The sequence below is a fragment of the Impatiens glandulifera genome, chromosome 3 (assembly GCF_907164915.1).
Source record: "Impatiens glandulifera chromosome 3, dImpGla2.1, whole genome shotgun sequence".
Classification (NCBI taxonomy): Eukaryota; Viridiplantae; Streptophyta; class Magnoliopsida; order Ericales; family Balsaminaceae; genus Impatiens; species Impatiens glandulifera.
Window position 1 is genome coordinate 6,950,211 of NC_061864.1, and position 11,368 is coordinate 6,961,578.

Sequence of the window (11,368 nt, forward strand, 5' to 3'; positions counted from 1 at the left end):
ATTTTCTTTTAAATAAATAAAATATACTACTTTCAAATAAGCTAAAACTAATTAATCTGGAATACAAAAACAACTAAAACATTATTTGATAAAACTGAAAATTAATATTTGAATATTGATTTTTTCAGTATTTAATTACTTAAATATTAAATTATAAAAAACTAAATTAACAAATAAAAATATGAAATTTAAGTATTAAATATTTTAATTAATTTTATAGTATTTAAAATTAATATCTGAACAAATATATCAAGACTATTATATTATTATATATTAGTTATATTAGTTAATAAAATTAATATGTTAAAGTATATATAATTTAATATATTAAATAAAAAATATTATATTTTTATTAATTAATATATTAAATTATAATTTATTAACTTAATATATGTGAGAGATAATAAAAATATATATAAATTTCTCTTTAATTTATATTTTAATTAATTAAATATAATCATATTTTTTTTATCAACATTAATTTATTCATTAACATATTAAAATACTTTTATTTTTATAAAATTTAAATTTTAAATATAAAATACATTATAATAATAAAATCAACTAAAAACTCAAATAATTTTTTTCTAAAACAAAAACAATATATAAAACCCCTTAATTAACTAATATGAAAGTAATTTTCTTTTAAATAAATAAAATATACTACTTTCAAATAAGCTAAAACTAATTAATCTGGAATACAAAAACAACTAAAAACATTATTTGATAAAACTGAAAATTAATATTTGAATACTGATTTTTTCAGTATTTAATTACTTAAATATTAAATTATAAAAAACTAAATTAACAAATAAAAATATGAAATTTAAGTATTAAATATTTTAATTAATTTTATAGTATTTAAAATTAATATCTGAACAAATATATCAAGACTATTATATTATTATATATTATTTATATTAGTTAATAAAATTAATATGTTAAAGTATATATAATTTAATATATTAAATAAAAAATATTATATTTTTATTAATTAATATATTAAATTATAATTTATTAACTTAATATATGTGAGAGATAATAAAAATATATATATATATATTCTCTTTAATTTATATTTTAATTAATTAAATATAATCATATTTTTATTTTATTATGTTTAAAAATAATATTAAAAAAATAATTAGATGAATTATAATTAAAAATTTTTTTATAAAGTTTGTATATTTATAATGAGAAAAAACTGAAAAAATAATACGAATTCATTTATATATAAATATAACAGTAAATATGAATGATAATATAATATATATATTTTTATATATATATAATTATAATTAGTTTAGATATAATTATATTTTGTATCTAATAATGTTTTAAAATAATTTTATAAAAAATAATTAAATAAATTATGATAAAAAAAGAAAAAAATTTACTCATAATATAAAAAATATATATATTTTTATATAGATTAAATATGAGATAATATATATATATATATTTAATCTATCTTATTTTTTATTTTATAATTAGTTTAGATATATATAATAATATTTTTATTTTATGTTATTTGAAAATAATCTCATAAAAGTAATGAGATGAATTATGATTAAAGAAAATAAAATGAAAGTTTGTTATATTATTTAAAAGGATAGAGTGATTTTTGATGATTTTTGTTTAGAGTCTGAGTTTAGCTTTTTTTTCTACTTTTAAAATAAATTTTATATTTTTACTTATAATTATAAATATGGGTTAACTAAAATTTTGATTTTAAATAATTTTTTAATATATTTATGTGATAAATCAAGTTATCAAACACAGTTTTGCATGGTTTAATTTATTATGTCATATTTGAAATATATTATGAGTAGAATGGCTACATTAATTTTTATTATTCATAAAACAAAATTTACATACTAATAATAAGATGGATTGTCAAAATTATAAAACTTTTTTAGTTTAAATTTTGTGAATATTGTCCACACTCCACAACAATGTGTTCGGGACAAATAAATTAGTTAGCAGACCCTGAGCCCAGCACAGTATAGGGCTTTGAGACTGAAGCCTTGTATGATCTCTGAGTTTTTGTTTTTTTTTTAAGATTTTTATTTAAAACTCAATTATCACTTGAAGATATCAAATTACCCTTTTATTTCAAATTAATTTATCACCAACATTGAACAAAATATATATAGAGAACAAATTATGAATATTTCTATCCTTATACGATAAAAAAATATATATATATTTAAATTTAATCAAACAGATTTTTAAGAAAAAACAGTAAAAACTCACAAACAAAAAATTAAATGAACTCTTTAGTAGTAATGAACATTGAACATTTGAACTCAAAGATTAAAGTACAGATTTAGAGGACAAACTACAACGTTAGAAAATAAAATTTTAACTAGGCCTGTCCCAATTTAATATGAATTATGAATTGTTTTCAGCCGTTTGTTAATTCAAAAGGCTTGGTATATATGAAATTATGAATGTTCCTTAATTTGTAACGGACGCTTTGCTGCAAAAGGAAATTAATGTAAAAAAAAAAAATAATAATTTGATTCTTCAACAAAAAAAAATCTCTCTATATATATAATGATGCTTAATTTTTAAAGTGTCCGGATTGCCGGGTCGAGAGCTGTGGTTAATTTGGATATATGTGAGAGTAAATGGATATTTGGGTCGGATTGTGGGTTGACCCGTACATAAAAATTTTACCGTAATATTTTTTTCACGGTTTTTTATATTATTACTTGTGCAAATGCACGGGATACATGCTAGTATATATATAATGATGCTTAATTTTTTTAAAGTGTATGGATTGTCGAGTCGAGAGTTGTGATTAATTTGGATATATATGTGAGAGTAAATTGATACTTGGGTCGGATTGTGGGTTGACTCACCCATAAACGTAAAACGGTTAAAAATAAAATTAAAAATGTTATAGGTATGGTTCGAACTTGCAACCTAACCAAACAAGTACAACCCCTTTAACCAACAAGGCTAATAACACTTTATATTTTAAATTTAATACCACATCTGATGAACGTGGAACATTTTAACGATATAAGTTCAACTTTTTAACTAACTAATCTATATATATATAATGATGCTTAATTTTGAAAGTGTCCGGATTACCGGATTGAGAGTTGTGGTTAATTTGAATATATATGTGAGAGTAAATGGATACTTGGGTCGGATTGTGGGTTGACCCGTCCATAAATTTAAAACGGTTAAAAATAAAATTAAAAATACTATCACATTTTTACCGTAATATTTTTTTCACGGTTTTTTATATTATTAATCGTGCGCTAGTTAATAATAATGTTTGTATTTTCAAACATTAACATGAATATGAATGCTCTTTAATTTGCATTAATGAACAGGCAGATCAATGACAATATGCAAATGGAGAGTCTAATAATAAGGTTGACATGCTTTTAGTTAATAATAATGTTTGTATTTTCAAACATTAGCATGAATATGAATGCTCTTTAATTTGCATTAATGAACAGGCAGATGAATGACAATATGCAAATGGAGTCTATGGAGAGTCTAATAATAAGGTTGACATGCTTTTATTGTGTTTTTAGTAGGATGTCAAATGACTAATTATTCTTCTTCATTTTAAATTTTTATTTCTTTAATAATCTAAAATAAATATGTTTTTGAAAATATTCATTATTGTAAATTATTGTAAGGTTGAACTTTTATTCATCATAATCTTTTTTTTGAGAAATGATTAAGTAAGAGAATTTAGTGGCATAATCTTATGCTGAAAAAATCAAATAATTTCTCTTTTTTCTCAATCCCTCACCAAATTCTCTCATCAAATTCCCTCTCTCTATTGCTCCTTTTTTTTATCATTTATTACTGTGAATTTCATATTTTATAATGAAAAATTAGTTCTTAGTGGGATTAATTAGTGTGATAAGCAGGTTGTGCAATCTATGCATAGGTCTTATTTTTTAATATTTAATAATTTTATATTATTTTTTATTTTTTATTTTTTTTCTCTTTTAATATTAACTATATATATATATAACTATAATAGTATTATAATATATTAACCATTATATCTCATTTTATATTATTAAAATTTAATTTTTATTATTTTAAATATATTAAAGGCCCCAAAATTTAAATTTGCATTGAACCGAAATTCTTAGAGTCGACCCTAGTGATAACATGAGAGTAAATTTTATATAATTTAAAATATATATCTGTATATAATAAAAATATAAAATTAAAAAAAATAAAACAATCCACTAATTCAATAATAAGAGTTAGTTTAAGAAACCAAAATGTCTGGTTCAATTTCTATCTATTATATTTTATGTTAGAGTGAGAGTGTGAATGTCATGTTATATATATATATATATATATTATCATGGTGTGGAGTAAACTAACAAAGCTGAAAATTAACCAACTCCACTAATTAACTAAATTTCACTGCTAACACTTCTTAAAAGGACGGTCACAAATAATGGATTATGTAAAAACGAGTTAGGGTAAAAAAAATTAAAATATAAAGTATTATAATATTTTATGATGTGAATATGAATAGATCTAACATAAGAATATATAGTGAGGGATTTAAGATTAGTTATAAAAACAAAAAAATGAAAAGGCATTAAAATGAGAACGGCAGGCCTTACTCATTAAAACTATTTTCCTTGAATCAATCAAACAAAATGATTGAAATGGTATAATAATAAAATAAGATGAATTTAATATATTAATTAATATTGTAAACCAAACAAAATGATTGAAATGAAACCTTGGGCCTTGTGTGGTAGTGTAGGTCAAAATGAAGAATGATGTTCATTTGAAATAGTTGATGACTCTATAGAAATGGAAATGATGATGCTCTTTTTACCCACCTCCTTTATTTCCCTCTCTTCACTTTTGAAATTTTGGAATTATTTATTTTTTTATTTTTATTTGTTATGCAACGGTTAGTACGAATTGGCGCACTAATTCTGCATTCTGTTTCTTCATCTTCTTCCTCCAATTTCTTTCTGGTTTCCTCCGTTTCTCTCTCTCTCTCTCTCTATATATATATATATATATCACTCTATCATGTACGCAGTACGTTGTCCGGCACCGGCGGCGCGTTTGTTTTCAAATCTCAATGCGAGACAGAATGTATTTGTATATATTCAGCCTTCTTCACATCAGTAAATCATTCATTTCTTCGTTAATTTGACCTTTTTTTACTTCTTCTTCTTCTTCTTATCAGAGCAAGTTGAATCTGGAATCCTGCTGTTGTTGATGTTGATTACAGTATAGTTCACACTTGTAAGTTGTAAGCGCCTCTCTTCATACTTTTATTTGCTGTTTGATATGAATATCATATGAGAGCAATAAGGTCAATTCTAATGAAATTAAGTGGAGATGATTGGCCTGTCCGCTTTCTAGCCTCGAATTTTCTTTTACTTTTCGGAAGAACAAAGGGAGCGAATTAATGGAGTTTTTTTTGCCTTTATTTTTTAACCCCACCAATAATATCTATCTATCTTTTATTATACTGTGTAATGGCTCTTTTCTTCTTCTTCTTCTTCTTTTTTGGCCTGGATTCTCTTTATCCCTTTGTGAGAAGAAGTGGATAAGCTTTTTCTAAGTGGATCACATTTATTTATATGTTTCGTGAAAGTGTGATCTCTCAAATCTATAATGGAAAATTCAGTCAACATGCACTTTTCTTCTGCATTAAGTTTTTGGTTAATTTGAACTCTCTACTTTTCCTGCAAACCATATTACTTACTACTATAAGACCACAAAGATCAGTTGAAGTTACTCTCAAATCCGTTGTCATTAAAGTAGAATTCAGAATATGTAACCAAAGATTTTGCTATAATAATAATGCCAATTGAATTGAGAAGGGATGGATGGATGGATGCCCTTTTTATTGTAATTGTTTCATCTTCTTTTAATACGTTTGAGTCTGGACTGGCTAAGTGCATTTGTTTTTGCAGCAAAACAGGGCTTCTTCTGGTTCAAATACGAATTCCAATGAAGCGAAAAAACTTCAGTTTTGTCTTCTTGATCATTCTCCTCCTAGTCTCAGTAACGCAGCAAGCTGATTCTGATTCTGATTCTGATCTGAATTCTGATAGGCAAGCTCTTATCAACTTTGCTACCTCCGTCCCACATGCCAGAAAACTCAACTGGAACTCAAGTATCCCAATCTGTAGCTCTTGGATCGGTATTACCTGCGATGAAAATGGGACGAGAGTGATTTCCATTCATCTCCCAGGTATAGGTCTCTTTGGTCCAATCCCAAATAATACTATTGGGAAGTTAGATTCTCTTAGAATTCTAAGCCTCCGTTCTAACTACCTTAATGGAACATTCCCCTTTGAAATAGCTTCTCTTCCATCCCTCCAAGCCATTTATCTTGAACATAACAACTTCTCTGGTGAAATTCCAACTTCCTTTTCTTCCTCTCATCTGAATGTACTAGATTTGTCTTTCAACTCATTTACCGGTTCTCTTCAACCCACAACTATCAATAGTCTAAACCATCTAACCGTCTTGAACCTCCAGTTCAATTCCTTTTCGGGTTCCATCCCAAACATGATCAATCTCCCAAGGCTCAAGCAACTCAACTTGAGCTATAACATGCTCAACGGCTCTGTTCCACTTTCTCTAGCAAAATTCCCGACATCTTCATTCATTGGAAACAATTTTCTATCTGGGAATTCGAAGAAGAAGCTTGGGAAAAAAGGTGTTATCATTGCAGTTATAGTTGCAGTCTCTTCCGTTATAGTACTTCTGGTTTTGGCACTTCTATTGGTCTGCTACTGCTGCTGCTTAAAGAAAAATGGGGAACCAAAAGATCAGAAGCCCGCGAATGGGAAAGGAAACGAGAGGTCTGAAGAGTACTTTGGTAGCGGAGTAGAAGCAGCCGAGAGAAACAAACTGATTTTCTTTGAAGGATGCTCGTTTAACTTCGATCTAGAGGATCTATTGAGAGCATCAGCCGAAGTTCTTGGTAAGGACAGTTATGGAACATTGTATAAAGCAATTCTGGATGAGGGTATTACAGTTGTGGTTAAAAGACTACGAGAAGTTTGCTTAAACAAGAAAGAGTTTGAGCAACAAATGGAGATCATAGGGAGGTTAGGCCAGCAGCAGCACCCGAATCTATCGCCTCTTCGTGCTTATTACTATTCAAAAGACGAGAAACTTCTAGTCTATGATTATACTAGCGTTGGCAGCTTGTCTAGCCTCTTACACAACAATAGGGGATCATCTGAAAGAACTCCTCTAGATTGGGAATCAAGGATGAACATCTCTATAGGAATTGCTGCAGGAATTTTCCATTTACATTTGGAAGGTGGTGTTAAATTTATCCATGGGAATATAAGGTCTGCTAATGTTTTTCTTAAGGAAGATCTTACTCCATGCTTAATGGATTTCGGGTTGGCTGGTTTGGTGACATTTCCAGGGTCATCTACATTGCGAAGCCCCGGTTATGATCCTCCTGAAGTGATTAGTTTGAGGAAATTTAGTCAAAAGTCAGATGTGTATAGCTTTGGAGTAGTGATTCTGGAGATGCTGACCGGAAAGTCTCCGGTGAAGGTTTTGGGAGGAGGAGAAGAGGCGGTTGATCTTCCGAGATGGGTGCGGTCGGTTGTGAGGGAGGAATGGACGGCGGAAGTATTTGACACTGAGCTGATGCAGTATAGGAATGTGGAGGAAGAGATGGTTCAGTTGCTGCAGATTGGTCTTGCCTGCGTGGTTAAGGCGGCGGAGTTACGTCCTAGTATGGATGAAGTTGTAAGGATGATGGAGGATATCCGGCAGCCGGAGATTGATGTAGACCAAACATCGTCTGAGGACAGTAAACCATCCTAGAGTAGAAGGTTTGTTGTTCCTTAATTTCCATGTAGTTTGGAAATTAGTTAATACTGTTAATTGATTTACTTGCTATCATATGAATTGTCCATTTCTTTTATTCCAATTGTAATTTTAAATAACTTCATGTTAATTATGATAGAGTAAACATTTTATTTATTTATTTTTGTCACCCGAGATTTATTTAGACGCGTTTTAAATTAGAAGGTTCTTCCTCAGAAATATATAAGTTTAATGAAATACCGTCATGGCCTCTTGTTCAACCATGGTGGTATCTTGTTGGCGAAGACAATGACTGTTTGAGCCTGGATTGTGTGGATTAAACATGGTGGCCTAGTTTTCAAGCTAACCATATGGAATTAGTGATGTGATGTAGACTGTAATAATATTGTATAATTTGAGAGTCAAGGTTAGATATAGATGGCTATATAAAATGGTAAATATTCTTGGTTGTATCCAATTGATGATTTAACTCAATCCCATATCCAAACTGCTACGCGTATACAATCTCATAAAAATAATATTCATCTTTTTTTCTAAATTATAATAATCTCCCCAGATGTGATGGTTTTAATTAATTTTTTTGGGTGGCTAGGGCATGATGATGATAATTGGTTTGGCAAGAGTGTGGCTCTTCTGGTGGATCGGCGATCTCGTAGATATGGGAATATTTGAGGTAGCTAGGGTTTGACTTGACCAATTCTGGAATTAGGGTTCGAGTATTTGAGAGGTTTGACATTGACTAATTCTTTCATAGACCTTTAACTATTTGTCTTGAATCCATTTTTAGTTTTAAATTAATCTCACCAAGAAATTTGTTTGGTTGACTTTTGGGATTATGGTTATAATTACTTTCTAGACACTTTAATTTGATTATTGAGAAATATAATAATCTTCTTTTATGACTTGGAGGTTGGAGCTTGTTTGATGTTTTTAAAAAAACAAATTGTTAGATGAAAATATGAGATTTTATTCTTAGTATAATATTATGAGGCAATGAGTTATATGTATCTTATTACTTATATGATCAAAGGTTGTTTTTACATTTAAAATAATCATTCATTTTAAATGTTAACTCTAAACAATATTTTATTTATTTAACTTAATATTTTTTATACGGATTAATAAATCATATATTATATCTAAATAACCTTCAACCCTCTAGGATTGCAGCTCAAAACCCCATTACATGCAGAAGATTTTCTAATATTTTTTTTTTACAAACTAATCATACAAAAAAACTGATTAGTTTCCCTACCAACGTCACCTATCTTTCTGAAAGAATCTTAAAAATGTAATAATAATATTATGAATAATACGAATCAAACAACTATGATCATTAAAAATTCAACAATTTTTTTTCATCTAGATAATCTACCAAAACATAATTAGAGTAAGTGCCTAAAATTTAGGTATGACATATCCGTCGTCTCAATTCAAACCTCTCAATAATAATCTCGATTAATGATCGTAGATTCTCAACAAGGATGATTAGCTCCCGAACGAAATCACAAATTTTTTCAAATAAATCTTATAAATCGTCGTAATAATACGTATCAAATTATTACTATCATTGAAGATTCATAGAATTTTTTCAACAAATAATCTGTACCCAAAGATATAAGTATATCATATATGTCTTTAAATTTTTCAACAAAACTATCTATATTTAATATATATATATATAATTTTTTTTATAAAGATAAAATAGAAACATTTCACCAAATTTGTTTGTTTAATTATGTAGATAGAGTGATAGACTCTTCATCAAATAATGTCTAAAAATTGAACTAATAGTTTAATTTATTTAAATTTTTTTAATGAACACCTTTTCATTTTCAACCTTTTACTTTACATACCATCGTATTTTAAAAACATTTTCGTTGAATATGTATCAGCTTGTTTGATTGGGGTTAGTTGAGGAAGTTCAGTTTGATTTTAAAATATGGATCTGTTCTTATTTGGCTTCATATGATCAACTAAATTATTGTTTATTAAATTAGTGAAATTATTCCATTTTTCATTAAACAATAATTTCTAAAAAAATTACATAAAAAAAAAAAGAAGCCATTAAATTGGTGTGTGATGGCGTCACATAGACGTCAAGATGACTATATGAGGTTATTGTTGACGTGGGACCCATAAGGGTCGTTATTTTCCTTGGGCTGCACTCTCTCTCTCATATTTATTTTCCTTTCCTGCCCTTTACGCTGGGGAATTGGGTAGCTGGAGTGGGACCCGCCTTCATTAAATGCCGACATAGTCTCCGCTGTCTTCATCATCCGGTCAACAGCTGACACGTGCTCTGATCCCTGCCTTACCCTCGTTTGGTGCACACGCGCCGATTTTCTTTTTGTTTGATTTTTTATATTTTACATTTTTTTATTAAATTAAAAAAAAAACATTTTAATAATTTGTCATATAGAATTTCAAACAATCTAATCTTTTTATTATTTAAAAAAAAATATCTATAAAAACCCAAAAGATCAAACAAGCTTCACAAAACCCATACCCCGGCTAGAAAAACTTGAACCTATAATTAAATTACAAATCTAATTATTTGTTTCAAAGAATCATTAAATTAAAAAAATAGGCTGACAAAAATTATAAATTATTATTATTTTTATAAAATGAAAATTTGAAGTTGACTGGAATGGATTAATCATTCGCCACGCAATATAAGAAACAAAAAATAAGCTCAACAAGAACAATGTGTTGTTGATTGATATTAGTGCAATTAGTTCTTACCTATATTCCTCTAGGACCATCAAACTGGTCCAAAAACATGTATGATAATAAGGATATGTTTGATTATATATAATTAATATCTAAATAATTGTTCTTAGTATTTTTTAGCAATGAAATTTGGTAGTAATTTATATGGGGTTAGAACATCAATCTTGTTTGATATAGAGTTATATGAAAACAAAATTTTGAATTATGATTTGAAATTTGTTTTCAATGAAAAAATGGATTGTTTTATAATTAATATTATAATTTCTTAAATAAAAACAAAAGTAATTTAGATTAAAACGAGTTTGTTTCAATTCCTTTATCCAAGGTTTGTTTGATGCTGTTTATTTAAGAGTTTTATTAGATTAAAAAAATATACTGTTTGATGAAGAAGTATGTTAATTTGGTTTTTAATTAATTAATTATTATAATACTTGTTTGTATTTTAAATTTAAATATTGTAAGAATAAAATAAATGTGTTTTAATATTTTTGATTGATTAAAAAATTATTTGATGATTGAAAAGTAATACAATAGAATAAATGCATTTTAATTAAAAATCCTAAAAATAACATTTAAATGATGGATTAATATATATATATATATATATATATATATAATTATAAAGTTAACACAATATTTCAACCTAAGAGGTTGTTAATATAAATTGAACCGGAAAGTATTCAATTTTAAATAAAATTCTTGTATTTTAGCGAGTTTTTATTATTTTTTAATAAAAATCCACAAAATATCAACAAACAGAAACATTAAAAATTATTTAGGTTAAAAAATCATAAGAACAGCTCAA

At 27.0% G+C, this 11,368-nt stretch overlaps 1 protein-coding gene across 5 annotated transcripts; it reads left to right on the top strand.

The window, feature by feature from the left end:
* The first annotated feature begins 4,945 nt into the window (after positions 1 to 4,945).
* LOC124931553 (probable inactive receptor kinase At5g58300) lies at positions 4,946 to 8,537 on the top strand. 5 transcript variants are annotated; one of them, XM_047472045.1, is made up of 3 exons: positions 4,946 to 5,118; positions 5,207 to 5,272; positions 5,943 to 7,986. In XM_047472045.1, the coding sequence occupies exon 3, from the start codon at positions 5,980 to 5,982 to the stop codon at positions 7,825 to 7,827; it is 1,848 nt and encodes a 615-aa protein (XP_047328001.1). In that variant the 5' UTR covers positions 4,946 to 5,118; positions 5,207 to 5,272; positions 5,943 to 5,979; the 3' UTR covers positions 7,828 to 7,986. The 5 variants fall into 5 exon arrangements, with proteins under 5 accessions (XP_047328001.1, XP_047328000.1, XP_047328002.1 ...); XM_047472044.1 differs by having other exon boundaries at positions 5,207 to 5,265; XM_047472046.1 differs by having other exon boundaries at positions 4,946 to 5,112.
* The last annotated feature ends 2,831 nt before the right edge of the window (positions 8,538 to 11,368 follow it).

Coding starts and splice junctions, on each gene's coding strand:
- LOC124931553 (XM_047472043.1), top strand. CDS start 5,830: ATGCCAATTGAATTGAGAAGGGATGGATGGATGGATGCCCTTTTTATT.